Source organism: Leptopilina boulardi, unplaced genomic scaffold (genome assembly GCF_019393585.1).
Source record: "Leptopilina boulardi isolate dan_hultmark-lab unplaced genomic scaffold, ZJU_Lbou_2.1 LbouV2_195, whole genome shotgun sequence".
Taxonomy (NCBI): Eukaryota; Metazoa; Arthropoda; class Insecta; order Hymenoptera; family Figitidae; genus Leptopilina; species Leptopilina boulardi.
The window spans coordinates 860482-880838 of record NW_026137746.1 but is presented as its reverse complement, the minus strand read 5'-3'; the positions used below and the strand labels follow the sequence as shown (position 1 = coordinate 880838).

The window sequence follows — 20357 nt, the reverse complement described above, 5'->3', positions numbered from 1 at the left end:
TACGAAATTCAAATATTAAAATTTTGTTATACTTATTATTTATTTAAATTTTTGTATTAATTACATTTTGAGTGCTCTAGAAAGTCAACTGTTGAAGAACATGTTAAAAACATGTCTAAATACAACTTCAATAAATTTATTTGTATTATTATTAAAATAAAGGTCGTATTAACTTTCTATATAGAATAAAATTGGGTAATACTGCATGACTGCAATTCTATTTGTCCCATTTTGAACTGTAATCTCTCTAACCAACGCAAAAGTTTCTTATTCGTCTCCTGACGATTGGACGTAAAGTAATCCTCTAGCGATTGTACCATGTCGCTATCATAACTTTTTAATCGTAATTGTAGATGACTGAAACACTGAAAAATTAATGTATTTTTAATATTAAAAATGACTACAGTATGTTTAATTTTTAACAACTTTTAAAGATTAAAACTTTTTGGGCCTACCTGCATTTTATGAGAAAACAATATAGGAGTCCACATAGGCATTAGTTTGTTTAACAAAATTGACCCACGGTCCATTAAAATATCAAACAAATTGAGAAAATGTAGATTCACCATTTCAGCCAGCTGTAAAGATTTTATTTCATTTTTATAGTTCTAAATATTTTAAAATAATTAAGGTTCTATACATATTATTTTTTTAGTACATATGGTTAAGTTTGACTCTGATTGACTTTGCTATTGCAAAATAAATACTAACCTGTTTTGAATAAGCAGCCAAGTGTAGTATGGACGGTGTGACTTTTCCCCAAAAATCCAAAAGAATATTCATGGCTGAAGTGCTATGTTCTAAACCAGAAGAATTGTTTTTTATCATTTCTTCTAAGTAAATTGTCCATAACTGAAATCATACAAAATTTGTATGCTTTTAAAATAATGAAAAATCTGTGCGTTATACAGAATAGAATTAAAAATTACGTAGACACTTTTATAATTTTAAGAATATTTTATTAAGTTGGAATCCAGAAAAATATCAGTCGATTGATGATGCTGATAAGATGCTTCTTACGAGATGTCCTTATAAGATTTCGTATAGAATCACATATAATAAACCATAAGCGATCTTATACAAGATTTTATATGGGAATTAATTAATTATGAGTTCATACTCAAATTTCAAAAACAATTCATGGTATTTGTTTATTGTCTCATTATCTGAAACGTTTTATAATAATTTTGTTACATCTTACCTGGCATAAAATGAAAGCTTGAGATAAAGCACAAACATTTTGAACGTTTGTTTTGGATTGGTCAGGATATCCACTAAATATAACTTGTATATGATCTGCTATGTAACAGGAGCCTTCCACGTTGATTGGCTGTGCAGAACTTAATGGATGGGTATGAGATTGAACATTACTATTGATGGAAAATGTTACACTGTGTATCAAAGAGCCCAACAGCAACCAAGTCAATAATCTTACATGACTTATACATTCCGCATATTCGCGTACACTGTAACAAAAGTCATTAACTCAATCATAACTATATTTTGTCTCTTAGATTTGCCTTTTAAAATTTATTGCAATTAATAATTTAAAAATTAATTATTGATTTAAATTATGTACCCTAAGATATCTCTGGAATATTATGTCACAAATAATTTATAACATAATGAGTTTTAAGACTATTTTAATAAAAAATGAATAATTTACAGAATATTTCAATTAGTTTTAACAACATTAAGTCAAATAACAGTACATACCCTAATTGTAGCATAGAGGAGGGATTATATAACCATGGTAAAAATCTAGAGACTGCTCTATTTTCTCTACTGTTGCCTCTAGTAATTTCTAATGCGAGGTATTGGGCTAGTCCAGATTTTAGTATTCCTCCTAATGTGTCTTCATTAAGTCCAGACTGTAATCCCTTATTGAAACTCTGAAAAAATGTAATTAAAAGTTATGGTTACTATGATGATATACAATTAATATCGTTAGTTCAATCATACAATCCATGTAAAAGTAAAAATTGTATAACTTTTCATAATTATTATTATTATTAATAATTTTAACAAAATAATTAAAATATTGTGTTATACAAAGACCTTAGCTTTGACGAGCAATCGCGATCCCACATAAAAATAAACATGAGTTCTTAATTTTCTAATAATTTATCATGGCTTAAAAATTGTTTATCTAATAATGAAGTTAGTTAGCAATGAATCTAAAAGTTTTTAATTCTAGTATTACAATTCAACAAAATAAGTATACATACCTTCACTTTATTTAATGTATGAAAATCTGCTAAGAAATCAAGCACATCTGATATTTGATTTCTTAATGATTCAGAAGTATTTGAGTTAAACAAAGGTGAAATCTCGTATGAAAGTTCTTTCACAGGCACGGTTGTATGCAGAAAACCACCAACATCCTGCAATGAAATGTACAAATTCAAAAATGATATTATATTTGTATAAATGTTAAACATCATATATCCGAATACATGGTAAATTAAGCTTATTAAAAACTAACTACTCTGTTTTAATAAAATTTAAAAACTAGAATAAAATAATTTCCATGTATTTTACCTGCAGTACAAAGTGAAGTAGAAGTAGAAAGTTTGAGTCGGGTATAATTATTTTAAATTTTATTGCTTGAACAAGTTCAAATACAATAGTCCTTCCTAAAAATTGCTTATCTCGTTCTCGAGTAAATCCTCGATGGCAAAGTTGACAGAGTTCAGTCAAAAAGTTATTTTTCAGGAAAGAATTCTGTATAGAATAACTAAGAACTTTCGAAAATGGATCTAAAAGGCCCTGCAACAAAAAAAATATTATTTTGATAAAAATATTTACTTGTTTTGAAGTATACATTTTTATAAATTTATTATACGTTGCTGTCAATTTATTGATTGGATACACCTTGTAACGCAGCAGTTTGTCGTATACAAATGACTTAAAAATAATAAATTTGAATAAATTTTGTCAATAAACGACACCAAGGTGGAAATCCAGCTATAATGGCTGTAAAATGTTATAAATTATAAAAATTGTTTTCTTATGATACTCACTTCATTTTGTTTAAATAATAAATTCACGTTTTGACATGCCAAATTCGTTAGATTAATAATCGACTGATAATAAATAAATTCGATTCTGATTCGTCCTTTCGTTCTGTTATGAAAACTCTCACGAGGCATTGAGGATTCTCGCCGAGTCACAAAAACGTTGAAACATCACTATCTATCATTGATATTCGAAGTCATCAAGGGAAGAGCTTCCAGGTATATATATTTGGATGAGATTCCTGAATATTTAAGAACGCCAGGAAGACGAAATTGCTGTTTTTTGACGATCTGTCAAATCAATACTGGCAGTCAAATTCCTTCTCGCATCAATCGATTTAACGGCTGTCGAGAAAACCGAGGCTCTGCTTGTCACAGACCGCAGAGACTTCCGATTCCCGCGGTTGGAAATTGAAGGATCTGTAGTTTCATGGTTGATAAAATTGAACTACCAGGGAGTGACTTTGGACAAACGTTTGAGTTTCAGCCAACATATTAACATCTCGTCACTCCAAGCCACCGAATGCATGGGAAACCTTTTGAGGATGATGCCTAATATCGGTGGCCCCAGGGAAAAGTAACGTAGATTAGTGGCGACTGTCGTTCAATCAAAACATCTTTATGCTGCCCCTGTTTGGGCTTCGGCCCACAGCATCGCTGACAGGCTCCTCGCAGTCCAGAGAGACCCGGCACGGAGAATTGTGATAGCCTTCAGAACGGTGTTTACTTTCGCTGTTCTGGTACTCGCTGGATTACCACCAATGGATCTATTGGCGATGAAAAGGAAGAAGATATTCCACCTTAACAAAGATCTGTCTGGTACATTAGAGCTTAACGATAGACTCAAAGCGATAATACGCAGAGAGTCCAGAAGTAGACTCGTTCAAAAATTGCAGGAGAGATAGGATGGGGAGTCCAAAGGTAGGTGTACCTACCGCCTCCCACACAGCACCGAAAGTTTCCTAAACCTGTATTAAAGCTGTGCGTGCCAAGTTGGAAAAATTTACCGTAAAGCTTAGCACAGGTTGTGTAAATATGTAAATGTCCGCAATTGAGTAAATGTTTAGCGTAAAACTGTACTGAATCTTTAAATTACGTATTTAGTACAGGTTTAGCGTAAAACTGTACTGAATCTTTAAATTACGTATTTAGTACAGGTTTAGCGTAAAACTGTACTGAATCTTTAAATTACATATTTAGTACAGGTTTAGCGTAAAACTGTACTGAATCTTTAAATTACATATTTAGTACAGGTTTAGCGCAAAACTGTACTGAATCTTTAAATTACATATTTGGTACCCCTATCGAAAATTCCGATATCGAAACCTATATAGGAAACTATATGGGAAACTATATTGTTTCCCATATAGTTTCCTATATAGGAAGCTATATATAGCTATATATAGCGTCAATAATATAAAAAAAAAAAATTCTTCCGACGTGTTGACTCTGAGACGCGAACCCTCGACCATCATAGCTCTCAACCGCACTGGGAGCGCCTTAACGGGCTCGACCAGGGGAGGCTATGAAATATCTTGAGAAAATGTCTCTTATAACGAAAATACTTTAAACAGATACTTATATTATTTTGTAAAGTCATCAAACAGTTTTTCAGATGTTTATTATTACAAAGAGTATATTATTGTATACATATATTTTTTTCCAATGGTATATGCGTTTTAATACCCAATTTTATATTCGGAGTTTATTAACTTGGAACTTTTAAAAACTTGAGAATTCTGTCAATGTAACTTATTTTCCTTGTTTAAAAAAAAATAATTATTGAATTGTAGTTATGTAATAATTTATGTTTGATCACATTAATTTCATATAAGAAAATTCTGGTTTAAAGTGAGTTGTAATTAAGTATTAGCATTATACAAATTACATTAGTTTATTAAAAAAAATTTGCTATACGAACATTGTTACTTAATTTATTTCCAAAAAAATTGAAATTTATGCAGAGTTCACTTGATTAAAATTTAAATTCATGTCATTCTAAATTAAAATGTTGAAGTTAATAAACTCCGAATATAAAATTGGGTATTAAAACGCATATACCATTGGAAAAAAATATATGTATACAATAATATACTCTTTGTAATAATAAACATCTGAAAAACTGTTTGATGACTTTACAAAATAATATAAGTATCTGTTTAAAGTATTTTCGTTATAAGAGACATTTTCTCAAGATATTTCATAGCCTCCCCTGGTCGAGCCCGTTAAGGCGCTCCCAGTGCGGTTGAGAGCTATGATGGTCGAGGGTTCGCGTCTCAGAGTCAACACGTCGGAAGAATTTTTTTTTTTTATATTATTGACGCTATATATAGCTATATATAGCTTCCTATATAGGAAACTATATGGGAAACAATATAGTTTCCCATATAGTTTCCTATATAGGTTTCGATATCGGAATTTTCGATAGGGGTACCAAATATGTAATTTAAAGATTCAGTACAGTTTTGCGCTAAACCTGTACTAAATATGTAATTTAAAGATTCAGTACAGTTTTACGCTAAACCTGTACTAAATATGTAATTTAAAGATTCAGTACAGTTTTACGCTAAACCTGTACTAAATACGTAATTTAAAGATTCAGTACAGTTTTACGCTAAACCTGTACTAAATACGTAATTTAAAGATTCAGTACAGTTTTACGCTAAACATTTACTCAATTGCGGACATTTACATATTTACACAACCTGTGCTAAGCTTTACGGTAAATTTTTCCAACTTGGCACGCACAGCTTTAATACAGGTTTAGGAAACTTTCGGTGCTGTGTGGGCTGATTCCCCTTTTCGACACATGGTTAGATAGGAAACACGGTGAAGTTGGCTACTACCTTACACAGGCGTTGTCAGGTCATGGTTGTTTCAGACAGTATTTTTATCGTTTTAAGATAGAAGCAGACGCTAGATGTGTGTATTGCAACGGTTCGGACGTCGACGAAGCAATACACACTGACGTCGCAGAACACACGCTCTTTTTCTGCGGGTACTGGCGTGTACTTAGGCAAGTCATGTTCTCGGCTGTGAGCACTGAAGTCACAGCTGAAAACATGATTTTTATTATGTTGCAGAGCGTTGACTCTTGGAGGAGCATCGAGTCCTTCATTACACGAGTAAGGAGGACGACAGGAGGAGGATGTTGACTTGGAGAAATCCTGCTGCTCGGTTGTGTTCACGCGGAAGACGGGAGAGACATTAACTGGCTCTCCTTTTTCCGCTGGCACTCAGTTAAGGATTTAGGACAGAGAGAAAAGGTAAGGAGACTTCCACTGGCGATGTATAAAGTTAAAGCAGTTTCGCTAGTGGAGTTAGTCTCAAAAAAGGTGTGGTTTTTAGTGGGTCGGCCAGAACAAGAGCGGTCATCGGTCGCGGGTATTATATTATTAAATATTAATTGATATCAATGACACTGAGAAGAGAGGCCGCTGTTTAGCGACGGTTTCGAGTTTGACTCGTCAGCCATTTTACTCTCGCATTCTCATCCTGGTATTCATAGAGTCAAGTTGTCTTCTATACTTTTTCGTGTAAAATAGTTAAAATTTAAAATTCTAAAAATGAGACGAGGCGTCATCGTCGTTTGCAAATGGACGGTGAGTCCCAATAAATTAATGAAGAGTCGTTTCCTTCAGAATCGATCTCATTTTTATTAAAGTTTACTTGAATAAATAAAATATAAATCTTGTCTTTCGGCCTTCTGCCATTATTTAACTTTTTCTAAAATTTGAAGTGAATATTAATAAATAGTGTTATTGTTATAAATTTTGTCTAATTAATGGTGTTTATCCTTATCCCCCTCTCCGCAGTCTATTGTTGCTGTAAAGTACCAGTGGAATTCCCTAGTTGGTTTTACTTTTTCCTAATTGGAAATATAAAATTTACTTATCGGGTTATTTAACTATTTTTTTAGATTTAATTATGTTCCAGAAAATAACTGTGCGTCTTGGCAAAATTAATAATTAAAAAGTGTATATAACGTTGATTGTCTAAAAAATATAATAATAAATAATTTAAATTTAAAATAAAAAAAAGAATAATAAATTAAAATCAACGTTATAACCTATATAAGTGATTAAATTCCATTTGTAATAAAGTATGTGTGTGTGTCGCTGAAATAAATTTGAAATTATTCTTTGAAGTTTAATTGAAAACTCCATCAAATTTTGCAAAAAGTTTACAATTTTGATCTTCAATACTGATTGAGATCGAATAAATAAAAATTTACTAGATATAATTGTTACGAAAATTGAACTTTAAAAGATTTCCACAAATAGCCGTATTAATAGAATTAATTCTACCGCCACAACTAGTAATGTCACTGAGATGTCGCGGGCTAAAGAAATACTGATTCGTTGGTAAATTTTCCAATGATTTTATTCAAAATTTACTGGTAATATTGCAAAATAAAATTATTATAAGAAATTCCTTCCTTGTGTTTCTTCTTTTTCTAACGAAACTTATTGACATGGCTATATTTTTTTAATAAACCAAATTGGGCAATATTAATTGTTAAAATTCAATAATTTAGAATTAGGAAGGAATTGTTACACAAATTTTTATTTCGACGAAACTCGTTAATATTTTTAATTAGTTATACTAGTACTTGTAGTGATGTATAATTTAATAATATTTAACTCACCTTGGACTGTTGAATTCCCGGTACTTTCATTATGGATATCATAATTCTATGAGCCGGTGTAATATCATCAATTGTTGGTAAAAGCATAACTAACTTTCTAAAGAATCCTTCAAACTGAGACAACAGACCACTCCATGTAATTATACCAGGACCCAAACCAGCTTCCAAAGGCAAACAGTCTAAATAACTTGCGACATTATGCAAAATCGTTGAAAGTTTACCCACAGGAAGAGACTTCTTTGAATTTAATGTCTGTAGAATGTTAAAGGTGTTAGAATTTTGCAAACTTAATATAAATAAAATAAATTCCATAAAGAGACTGTACCAGTCGTGAATCAATAAAGGTGATTAAATTATTATTTTTATTGTGAAAGCTAATTGGTAATTCTAGACGAAAAGTGTTTTACGTTTGAAGTAATGAAATATCCTTAATAAACCTTAATTTAGTATCAACTTGTAATTTCTGACAGGTGCAATTAATGAAGTATCTCCTATTTATATTATGTTAAATATTGGAATTACTTTAACAGAACTCCAGCAATAAAAATATATGCGACATACCTCAAGTAACAATTGTAATGGAGCAATTGGATTTAAGTCATTAAAATCTGTCAGAGCCTGAGCTACGCTTTTGAAAAATTGAATCCTTGTAAGCACTAGAAATAAAATTAAATTTATTACAAAATGAAAATATTTTAAAATGTGTTTTTAATGTGCTTAATATTTTTACAATAATCTAATATGACTTACCATTAATACGTGTTTGAAACATTTGCATAAATATAGCATTTGGAGCCATTTGATGAAGAACACATCGAAGGAACTGATGTGCAACACTAATAGCACTGCCAGGTAAATGTAAGTTTGTTTCGCTTTGCCAAGGATACATTGCCTTAAGAGAAACTCTGCAATTATATAATTTCTTATAATATAATTATTAATTTCATTTAAATTAAATAAGTAAGAGATGGAATTAAAAAAATATTGTCTAATTTAATTTTGCACATTCATTATTATCACTTAGATCCATTTTTCCTTACTTTGTAACAGCGTTGAGAATATCTGGTAGAAACGGAGCTGCTAATGATGGTTCTCTATGAACAAAAGTTCCTAATACAATTATGCACAATCCAAGTTCCTCATCAGAATATTCTTCTTTTATTAGCCCACATTCACAGCATCTGCATATGATAAGAAAAATATTAAATATTATAGTAATCTCCATTGTAACGTTTAATTATTTAAATATAAAAACGCTTTCTAGAGTTTTGCCTTTGTAATTGAAGATCGAAACTTATTTGAAAATTAAATTATCAACTTTAAACAAGTAAGTGATTAATGTATTAATTTTGTTTTATCTTTTGTTAATAAATTAGTATTCCTGGACGTCGTTTAATATTTTATTTTTATATTTTGTAATATTGGGTGCAACAACTTTCCGTCCTGTGATCTGTGTAGTCTTTTGTTAATTTTAATTAATAAATTAACTGGCGTCCGCGTGCAAATTTTATTTTATCGTCAAGTACAGCCCTAGCAACTTTGAACCCGGTCTCGCTGGGTGTGGAATAATTTTATATATTCTCTTGTAAATTTTGATCATTTTATTCTTATTTAATTATTTTTATTTTAACTAGAAATTATTTCGTCTCAAAATAAAATAATGTGAGTCCTTTTCTCTTCAGTTTGTGACGTGTATACTCTCGACCCTCAATAATGGTGATTAATAAATTTCAGACAAAAAAAAATTAAATTAATGAGTTCAGATATCGAGCTAGTCCAGAAAGGCTAATTATTTAAGTAATAATTTCAAAAGATCAAGGTAGTATTTATACATAGCGTAAGGGATATTCCCATAAAATATTAAATGGATCCTAAGGGGCTCATGGTGAATTCAAAATGTATAATTTGAAAACGCAAATTTTGTTTCCTCCATCGTTAACATTTTTATAGCATGGAACCGGTGGTATTTCCACTTAGCACATGTTTATAGTTACACTAGTTATGCAATTTTTTAAAAATAATTTTATAGAACCTGTTTTAATAAGGTTTACAAATGCTTACCTTTCATGAACACATTCATCTCCTATTCTGAATAAACTTGATTTTAGGTTGAAATCAGCATGACATGCTTGTTGCGAAAGGCTGTTTAAGTTTGGTTGCATTTTAGGGCCAGGCCTTTGAATAAAAAAAACTTTTTTAAACTTTTAATTTTGATGTAGAATTTCAAAGAAACGTGGCGTTTAATTTAATAAGTAAAATAAACTCAATCTATTTACAATACATTTAAACAATTAGATACAATAACATTTTGTTACAATAAGTAGTTATTTATATTTTCACATTATTTATTAACCTTGGACGTTAGTTAGTATTAAATTATTAATTTATTAATATTATTATATTTGTATTCTTATTAAAGAATTATTAAAATAAAACATGTTATTCTTTTATTAAGCACTGATTCTTTTACAATATGAATAAGAGAAAATCTTACCAGGACTCTTGACGACAAGTAGACATAACTGTACGATTTGTAGCTGTAGATGATTTTCCAATTTTATCTCGTCGTAAACGAGCCAAGTCTTTAGCAGTACTTTTCTTACTCGTACTTTTTAAATGATGTATACAATTATCAGAATCTAGTGTTGAATGCGGAAATTCCATTGCAACTTGTTTTGTTAATCTCCTTTGATTAGAGCATAAACAAGAATATTTGCCTCTTGACTTGAAACTCTATAACAAAATCGTATTTTAGAAGTATTACACGGGACCACAAAATAAAATTTAGGTTGTCCTTCTCTCAACCTAGTTGACCTTTATGTTTGAGAGGTCGCTGGTTTCAATCCCTGTGTACTTAAGACCTTATCATGTCATCAACAAGGTTTAAATAAAAGTATCTTAATTCGAAAAATTGAATAATAACCTGTTGGTTGATCCATGTGGTAACGACGACAAATCACTTGGTGTATTGAAATGATGTTTCAGAATCTGGGGTCAAAAAAATTATATTTTTCGAATTAAGATATGTGACCTTTATTTGACCTTGTTGTTGACGTGATGAGGGCCTAAGGATTCCGAGATTGAAACCAGCGACCTAAAAGTACAAAAAGGTCAACTAGTTTGAGATAAGATCCACCTAAATATTTTCACTATTGTATTATTAAATTGTAGATAATAGAAAGGTCTCACATTGTAAAATTAGCTAGACATCTATTAGATTTTGGATACTTACCGCATGATCACCTTTGAACGTGGATTCGACTTGTTTCTCTTCATCTGAAGCATTAACACTATTTTTTGGTGCATTTAAATTTTCTAAAATTTAAAAAAGTCAAAAATTATCTACAAAGTAATAAATTAGACAATTGTAGAATATGCCTGCTAATATTATTTTATTCATAATTATATTAATTAGAATTGTATTTAATTATCATTTATTCATTTAAACTACTGGAAAATGTCTTGTTATCTACATGAATATAATTGCGTGACTGTAACTTATTGGAGAATTACCAATTACCAGATTACCAATTTGTAGGGTAAAAAAGTTGTATTTAATAATGTATTCTATTACAAAATGTTTTTTTCCATATGGAAGTAATAACTGAAAAAAAACTAATCCCGAAAGTGAAGTATAAAATCTACATAAAAATTCGTAATTTAAATTTTATAACTTGTGTAATTCTTAAGAGAAACATAATTTAATAAGGAATCATTTTTTTGAATCTACTTAATAATTAAATACTCACCTTGCGATCTGGATATACCTAAAACATGACGAACACAGTCGACTAATCCAGTAACTGAGTCCCTCCTTAAACCAATAGGTAATAATCTTTCTTGCAACGGAAGTTCAATGTGTTTAATGTTACTTGTTTTTTCAATAACACTAAATGAAGTTCCATTACCTTCCTGAAAGGTACCTGGAAAGTATGATTTAATGTACAAATTAAATAATCTTACGCGATGATAAAATAACACACGTTTTTTTTTGTCCTAACCATAGGGAATAGATGTGAACTATATAGGAATAATGTGATGTTATATTTGTGAAAAATTAAACATAATGAACATTTGAATCTTATTCAAGGGACTAAAGCATTCATAAGCTCTCAGTCCGGGTATTTCTCTTATATTATAATATTTCTATACTTTTACTTTAGTAAATTTTTATGACACATCGATTCTGAAAAAAACTCTGCTAGATAATTAATTTAAATTAATTAATTATATCCTGAATTATCTAATTTTTTTTAGGTTTATTGAGATCATATCATCTCTATAGTTTAATCTTTCAAATTGTTATGTGGATTTCCTATTGCAATGCACATGGCATATAAGAATATTAAATAAAAATTATAATTTAATCCATATTACCACTCTTGGAAAATTAATAGTGTTAGTAGAAATCGTTAAAAAGCTACTGACCATTGATTTTCCGTGGCTTGACTTTAAAGATATATATATTTGTTTGTTTTGTATATTTTTGTTGAATAATTTTTTTATTACTGCTTTGGAAAATCAATCGTGTTGGTAGAAATCGTTCGAAAGCTCCTGACAATCAGATTTCATACCTTTCAGTAAGCAAATCGTCTAAAGGAAACAGTTGGTTTAATTTTGCCCACCTAACATAGTGGTAATCAATAAATTTTTTTACGTGTAAAATTAAAGTAAAATTCTTAATGAAACTTTGGAATCTGGAATTTGTTCCATATTCCCAAAAATAGCGACGTGGAGGACAAATATCGCTTAATACGATATTAAATAAGAGTGACAACTTTGAGGTCTCTTTTGAACCTGTTTTTCATGAATTTTTTTAAGTCACAAGAGTAAAGTAAACAAAATTTGGTTTCGAGAACTTTATTTGTTAACTTTTTAAGTTTACTAAAATATATTCATACTTAAAAAAAGTTTCAATTTCTTGACTATAGATGCCGCTAAAGTTAGTCTCGTTTATCTGCAGGGCAAATCGGTGGGCAAGATTCCGGTTAGACCGTTTAATATGAAACAAAAATTCAAATTTTTTCGAAATCTGTGATAAATTTAGTTTTAGAGTACGTAGGATATTTTGAAAATAATAATTTTTGTGGATTTGGCAGCTATTTGAAGGAAAAAGTCGATTTTTAGGGCGAAATTATTTCAAAAAATTTTTTGCCAAAAAAAACAAACCAATAAAAAATCCACTACGTACTCTAAAGCATTTGTAAATGACGATCAAAAAAAACTTTGGTCGAAGTCAATCCGATCAAAACTGTTCGAGCTATAGACTGCCCACTGTTTTGAAAAATGTCATTTCAAGAAAATCGTTTAAAGTTTTCACATGAAAACTTATAAAAAAAATAGGAAAAGAACTAGGCGCAATTGCGCCTACATCTAGGGTTTCGTGGCGCTTTAAATTTTAATTAAAAAAAAATAAATCAAAAATAAATAATTTAAAAATAAATAATAAAATTTATTTTATAAATTTTATGTACTATTAAATTTTTATTTATTTAGCAAAATTTTTATTATAAATTAATTATAAATTATAAAATATTAATTTCTATAAATTAATTCTCCCCCAGACAGTAAATTCGAAGAAAATCAAAAATTGGCAAAATCAAAATTCAAAAAGGTAAATGAAAGAAAAAAGAAAGAGTGGCTGTGGAGTGGAGGTCTTTCTTCTATCATTTATCTTTTTTGATTCACAAACAAAAACATTAGGTAAAATGTCCATTCGATAATGTCCACTATTAAGACATGTCAACTATTGGGACATGTCAATTACTGACAATGAGACAGGTGAACTACTGGGACATGTTAATTATAGGGGCATGTTAACTAATGGGACATGTAATGTCCATTCGGGAAAATGTCCATTCAGTAAATGGAGATTTGGGATCTGTGGGGCCCCAAAATTTGAATTTGGGAGCTATGGTGCCCCAAAATTTGAATTTGGGATCTGTGGTGCCCCAAAATTCGAATTTGGAAGCTATGTTTGCCCAAAATTCGAATTTGGGATCTGTGGGGCCCCAAAATTTCAATTTGGGAGCTATGGTGCCCCAAAATTTGAATTTGAGATCTGTGGTGCCCCAAAATTCGAATTTGGAAGCTATGTTTGCCCAAAATTCGAATTTGGGATCTGTGGGGCCCAAAAATTCGAATTTGGGAGCTATGGTGCCACAAAATTCGAATTTGGGATCTCTGGTGCCCCCAAAAGTTTAATTTGGGATCTGTGGGGCCCCAAAATTCGATTTTGGGATCTGTGGTGCCCCAAAAGTTTATTTTGGGATCTGTGGGGCCCCAAAATTTGAATTTAGGATCTGTGGTGCCCCAAAATTTTAATTTGGGATCTGTGCCCTAAAATTTGATTTTGGGAGCTGTGGTGCCCCAAAATATACTACGGACAGACGGACGCCAAAGTGAAACTATAAGGCTTTCGGCCATGGGCCACGAAACCCTAAAAATGATTCCAACGTTAATCTGCGATGCTTGCACCGTATAATTGGCCTTCTAAATTAATATTGGCTTCATCTTCAGCCATTCGAGCGGCTGTGAGCGTAAAAGTACGCAATTGTTACCACGGTAAAAGACAAAATAGCCTATAGCGCTATCAAGCACTCGAAGCGCTCTTGAACTCCTTCTGCAGATTTCGATTTTTTTTACATAAAATAACTTCGAAATCGCTCGTATGCTCGTCTACATCATATACCATAACGTCATTTTCTACTCCGGTGTTGAATAGTATAATAAATCTCCTTTCATAATCTTCTTTAAATAGAACTTGGAGGTATAAGATTTGTGAATTTTAAATACTATAGAAAGAGAAAAGAAAATAAATAAAAAAAACATATAATTTAATTCAACTTTTTTTATTCTTTATAATCATACGAACGTATGATGTTTGGATAAGTTATTCCATTAATATGGACAAAAAGAGGAAAAGGTTCCTCTTCCTTTTCAACATTATTTTTTTGTTTTCTATTTTTAAACAAATATTTATCAACATTTAAGTTTACTTTTCTTATTTTCGTTACTATTGGTTTTTTAAAATTATTTTTGTTTAACTTATTTCTTTTTATTTTGATTTTAGACATAAGTTTTTCTTTTTTTGAGTCCTTTTCTCCCTCTTCCCTCATAGTTTGGGTATATTTATTTATCATATTGTCGGCTATGAATGACTTTATTTTTAATTCGGAAATCGGTAGCGGAGATGGATAGAGGACCCATTTCTTTTTTGTACTCAGTCATGGTACCCTGGCTAATTTTCATAATTAGGATCCGTCGAGTAATTTTGCTCCCTGATTATTAGGAAAACCATGTTATCTACAACAACTTCAAAACAATGTAACAATGTTTTACTAACCTTTTTCCGGCACTATTATGCCAACTGGAAGAAGTCGTTCCAGTTTTGGTGTTATTAAGTTGGTAGTAATTTCTTCCAATTGTAGTTCTTTTGTACAACCACTAACTTGAGAATAATCTGGATTTATATTATTAACATTTGTGCTTTCCACGCTGTTGGCCCTTCGAGATTTAGGTGTTAAGTCATTAATACAAAATGGTTGTCCCTTTTTCCTTTCTGATTCTTTAGATTTTATACAGTGCAATCTATTATTTTCATTATAGTCCGAAACGGGAATCACATTTGTATTAGTTCTAAAAAAAATTTAACAATATTTTTTATTAGGTGTTCTAAAAAAATATTAAGTTTTAATTTAATTTAAACTAAAAAGTATTGAAGATAAGTATCACATTTATGTACCTTTGATGTTCATCACATTCAATTGCAGCTCCTTTTACCTCTTTTAAAAATAAATTACTATTATTATTACTATTTGTCATTCTTTGTACTTCAAATTTTTTATTAGAACTGACTCTTTGATTTAACTCTTTTATTCCGATTTGAACAATTGAAGATGTATTTTGAGATATTAAATTTAAACCACCACAAGCTCCAGTAGGTTTCTGTAATAATAAGACATATTAGAAATATTAGAAAAATAACTATCAAAACCATCTTTGACTAATCACAATTTTTCTTTAAATAAGTTACAAAAACATTATTTATATTGCGTTATTTTTTACAAAAAGTCTATTTTTACCTGGCGATTATTATATTCCTCTGTTTCCTTGTAATACGTTTTTTCTGTATGCTCTTCAACATTAATACTATTATTATTTAAAGTTGTATTTTCCTTTTTAAAACTACCAGGTACAGTAAATTTGTATGTTGATATTCTTCCTTTGTAATTATAAATACTTTCTTCTACTTCTGTCAGAGAGCCACAACTACTATAAAGCAGCGTACTATCAGACTGAAAACTTTCAGGTATTGCAGCTAATTCCGATTCTATGTCATCGGCATTGCAAGAATGGCTACAGGTAAAATTTAAATGATTATTTTCAAATTTGTTTAAAATATTAAAATTCAAAACTACTGTAATAAATGATAGGTGGAATTGTCACTATGAAGCATTTATCCAGTATAATATAAATATTGTTAAAAAAATAATTATTTATTTATTAAAATATTATTATCAGTATTCTATTTAATTAGCTATATTCAAGTCTGGATTCACATTCAATAACTTGGAAATAATGTAGAGTGGAATTTTATTTGATAGACTGGGAAAATTATTTATTGAAGGAATAAAAGTTCATAAGCAACAACTATATAGAAGCATTAATGATTTCAGGATTCAAAGATTAATAATTAGGAATCAATATCGAAATAATTGTTTGTAAGACTTAGAAGTTGAAGTGGAAGCGCTTCAAGCGTTTCTATTGCCAGTAACGGAAGAAGTTTGATTCCATCTGACCTAGACAACGAGACAATCGAAGAAGAACGCGAGAAGTACTTAAAGGTTAGACAGGTGGAAGCTGTGTGTCTTCAGATGATCGCCAAAATGATAAAGTCTTGCGAAGTCCAAAAGAATGCTAACATGACTATTAATTACGTAGTTAAGACTTTTTACTTTTTTAGGATCTTGTCAGTGAGGTGAAAACAAAGCACGCCATAGCAGGTAATGGAGATAGCAAACTTGGTGGCAGAAAGAACGAAGAAAAGGCTCTGGCAGTCCATAGAGGACTGACTCCGAGTCGACAAAGAAAAAACAATATGAGGCACCTCTTTTCAAAAAGATTGCGAAGGTGACGGTAGCACCGAATCCTAAGCAAACCAGAAAAAAGAAAGCGACGAGTAGATCTACAATGGTGATCCGAGTCGCAACAGGAACAACGTATGCGGACGTATATAGCAAATTTCGGAGGGAAGTGAATCAGAACTTCAGACACACGCAGGTCGTTGGGGCATGGCATTTCTCCTGATCAAAATCGGAAGAGGACTTCAATAGAAGGTATTCACCTCTAAGGTCACCAAGGCGATTGGAAGCAGTAAAAGCCCAAGCTGATTCTTATGTAAAGAAAAGTATGGTGATAAGGCGAACATTAGCCATATCGCAGACAGCAGAGGATGCGGAGTCATAAGGACGGCCCTTGAGGATTTCAAGAAGACTATAGCACAAACGAAGAATAAATAGGCCAGAAAGATTGTTTAAAAATAATATAACAATAATAAAAAACGTACAAAATATTTAAATTTTTAATGTTTGCTTTACCTTAAATCTATCCCATGTATTTTGTTAGGACTTTTTGAACTTCGTCGATTGTTTGTTCCAGGCTTATCAAAAAATTGTTTACTTTCACTTTCTATTAATTCAGACTCATTGCTTAAGAAATCGTGTTCTTCGCCCAGTGAAGGTTGAGAAACATCTATGAAACCATTAAAATGCAGTGTTTAGTAATACATTAGATTGCACTATTTAAAGGAAGATCTATAAAATTGTAATGATGTTAAATTTTGTAATAAAACATTAAGGGTTTCGTAGCCCAGGGCTGAAAGCTTTATATCAAAACTTTAACGTCTATCCAACTAATTTTATGTTTTCTATGAACAAAATATTGATTACCTCTAGATCTAGATGGAGGTCCAGCCATAACAACCATTCCTGGAATTCTTTTACATTGATGATGTTGTCCATTTAATGTATTTATCACAATTTTTATTAATGCTTGTAACTGATAGTACCACACTTGCTGACCATATTGAAACTAAAAAATATGGAAAAGTTTACCAAATCCGACATTGAACGTAAAAATTATTTAATCTCATCTTGAACTTTTGCGTAACTTTTTAATCTATAGGCAGGGCTATATCTACTATTTATGATAAAAATTGAAACTTACCTTATATAAAATTATAAGTAATGACATTAACCACGATCGTCTAATATGAGGCTCTAAATACCAAAGGCTATATATTGGAGGCTGATATTCCGTAGTCAGCACACTGTGAGGTGGACATGGACAATGTCGTAATATTGCTAATATCGGAGGAATTGTAGCCCATCCCATAATATTATTTTGATCCAAAACTTGCGGTAAGTTTGTAATAAATACATTGAACACGGAAGAGTTTCTAAGATTAAAAATATTTACAAACATTTTAGTAAAAGAATTAAAAATATTCAAAAACTTTTTTGTCACTTTTAGAAACTGGTAACTTTGGCCATTTCCGAACAAAAAAAAATTTTCTATTTTCCTCTTTTTCAAACATGAGAACAGCATCTAAACTATTGTTGCTCATCATATTTGTAAAGCTTTCACGCGATAACTTAATCTCCCGATACAATATTAGCATTTAATCATAACAAATTTATATGAGGTTAAAACATATTACACGTACCTTAATCTCTGTGATTGAGTGTGAAAATTTCTTTCTAATTGATTGTAACCAAGAAGTAGATATAAATGGCGTAAGACAATGCCTTGCGTCTTAAACAATGGTTTTTCCTCAGTTGGGTACGCCTGAAAATATCAAATATAATTTAAAACTAATATAAAAAAATCAGCTAACCCTATACTGCTTAATTATACGCTAAAAGCAATAAAACTTAATCTGAATTTACCTTAGTTAATGGCAATACTCATAAGCATGTTCAATTAAAAAAACTTACTTGATCTTGTCGAGATAAGAACTGCATTAACAAAAATACTAAAAGATGCAATGTTTCTGTATCAGCTTCCTCAAGCTCCAACATTTTGTGAATAAATGTAGGTAAATTGCTTGTTTCATCTATCATATGTAGAGAATGAACATGTCCATCTGTAAGTTTATTATAGTTATATTGTAATGATAATATTTCAAGTTTCAAAATTTATTGAATTACTGAATTCGAATCTGATATCAGATCCAGGAGTTCCGTACACACAGTGCACGTACTGAAAGTTAGGTATAGCAATTTAATTTTATAAACACTAATTACAGAAAAAATATTGCACACCTAATTAAAAATACCTATAATATTTTATTCGAGAAATAAAAATTTTCATTTAATCCTAGATGTTAATGCGAGTTACACTTACCTATACCAAATCGAGAACTTTTTCTTTTAAGAGATGGCGCAGAGTACTGTCTGTTATAAAGTTTTTCCTTTTCTGTAAAAAAAGCTGGAGTTATTTAAAAATGAAAAAATATATTAAATTATGAAAAATAACCCATATATACGATATGGAAATTATTCTCGAGTCTGTTAATATATTAACACTCATGCTTAGACACATGGAAATATCAGAAAAGTCAATATTGAAATAGTGACCCCTAACAGATGTATTTCTCTTGGCTAACATTTTTAAAGATTTTTGAAAAACTTGCATTTCTACCTATAAACTAGACCCTTTACATTACTACACAGCACCAGGACTTGCTTTTGACGCAATGTTGAAATTTACAGAAATTAAATTGGAATTATTAACAAATAATGAAATGTTATTATTTATTGAGTCCGGTATCAGAGGTGGTGTTTCACAATACTCTAACAGACATACGAAAATCAATAATATATTTATGGAATTAAAATTTAATCTCTACAAACATAAAAAATATATAATGTATTTGGACATTAATAATCAGTATGATGCAGCTGTGTCTGAATTTTTGTTTCATGAAGAATTTAAATGGGTACAGGATATTTCAAAAATTGACTTTTTCAATGTAGCTGATGATTCATCAATTGACTATATTCTCAAAGTCGATTTGGAATATTCTGTAGAATTACACAATTCTCATAAGGATTTACCTTTATGTCCAAGGCACTTTGTACCACCCTACTCTAAGTGTAAAATTGCTAAATTAATGACAACTCTTTTTCCAAAAAATTTTGGCGAAAAGGCAAAATTATTGTATACCGATACGGATAGTTTCATCTATGAAATCAATATTTCTAATTTCTAAGAATGTATGAAGAGAGAGATATTATAAAATTTGGCACCTCAAAATATCCTCCAATGTTTATGGAATACCATTGGGTAATAAAAAAGTTTTAGATCTCATGAAAGACGAATATTGTTGTCAAGTTATGGATGAATTTATTGGTTTATGCTCAAAATTATATGCGTTTAAAAAGTTTTAATAGAAATACTGAAAATAAAAAGCAAAAGAAATAAAAACATCAAAAACATTCAATGGGCAGATATGTGCGATAACTAAAACTCAAGTAACGTATCTTACAAATATTAAGAATTACGAAAAATTATCCGTTATATTGGATTCGCCATTTTTAATTTTTGAAACTTAATTACAGATTTGTAAATTAGCGACCACGAAAATCAACAAGTAACGATTTCAAGTGGGTTTAATTGATTTATCAATT

The 20357-nt window shown here is 30.4% G+C and overlaps 2 protein-coding genes across 2 annotated transcripts in view; one reads left to right on the top strand and one right to left on the bottom strand.

Moving 5' to 3' along the window:
- The window catches only part of LOC127278136 (beta-1,4-mannosyltransferase egh), a 282071-nt gene that overhangs the window by 120685 nt on the left and 141029 nt on the right, over positions 1-20357 (top strand). The gene's annotated exons all lie outside the window — the stretch shown is intronic.
- Positions 22-20357, bottom strand: part of LOC127278120 (protein unc-79 homolog) — a 27363-nt gene continuing 7027 nt past the window's right edge. Inside the window, exons 14-37 of the mRNA XM_051299663.1 lie at positions 19072-19143; positions 18663-18811; positions 18392-18513; positions 17893-18124; positions 17616-17757; positions 17265-17418; positions 15750-16023; positions 15410-15612; positions 15011-15303; positions 11415-11588; positions 10898-10980; positions 10160-10398; positions 9727-9840; positions 8706-8846; positions 8416-8570; positions 8227-8321; positions 7666-7917; positions 2542-2769; positions 2229-2384; positions 1717-1892; positions 1202-1466; positions 712-852; positions 456-578; positions 22-365 (exon numbers count right to left, since the gene is read on the bottom strand). Of these exons, the coding sequence (XP_051155620.1) occupies positions 177-365; positions 456-578; positions 712-852; positions 1202-1466; positions 1717-1892; positions 2229-2384; positions 2542-2769; positions 7666-7917; positions 8227-8321; positions 8416-8570; positions 8706-8846; positions 9727-9840; positions 10160-10398; positions 10898-10980; positions 11415-11588; positions 15011-15303; positions 15410-15612; positions 15750-16023; positions 17265-17418; positions 17616-17757; positions 17893-18124; positions 18392-18513; positions 18663-18811; positions 19072-19143 (4172 nt within the window). The 3' untranslated portion in view covers positions 22-176. The remainder of the gene's footprint in view (positions 366-455; positions 579-711; positions 853-1201; positions 1467-1716; positions 1893-2228; positions 2385-2541; positions 2770-7665; positions 7918-8226; positions 8322-8415; positions 8571-8705; positions 8847-9726; positions 9841-10159; positions 10399-10897; positions 10981-11414; positions 11589-15010; positions 15304-15409; positions 15613-15749; positions 16024-17264; positions 17419-17615; positions 17758-17892; positions 18125-18391; positions 18514-18662; positions 18812-19071; positions 19144-20357) is intronic.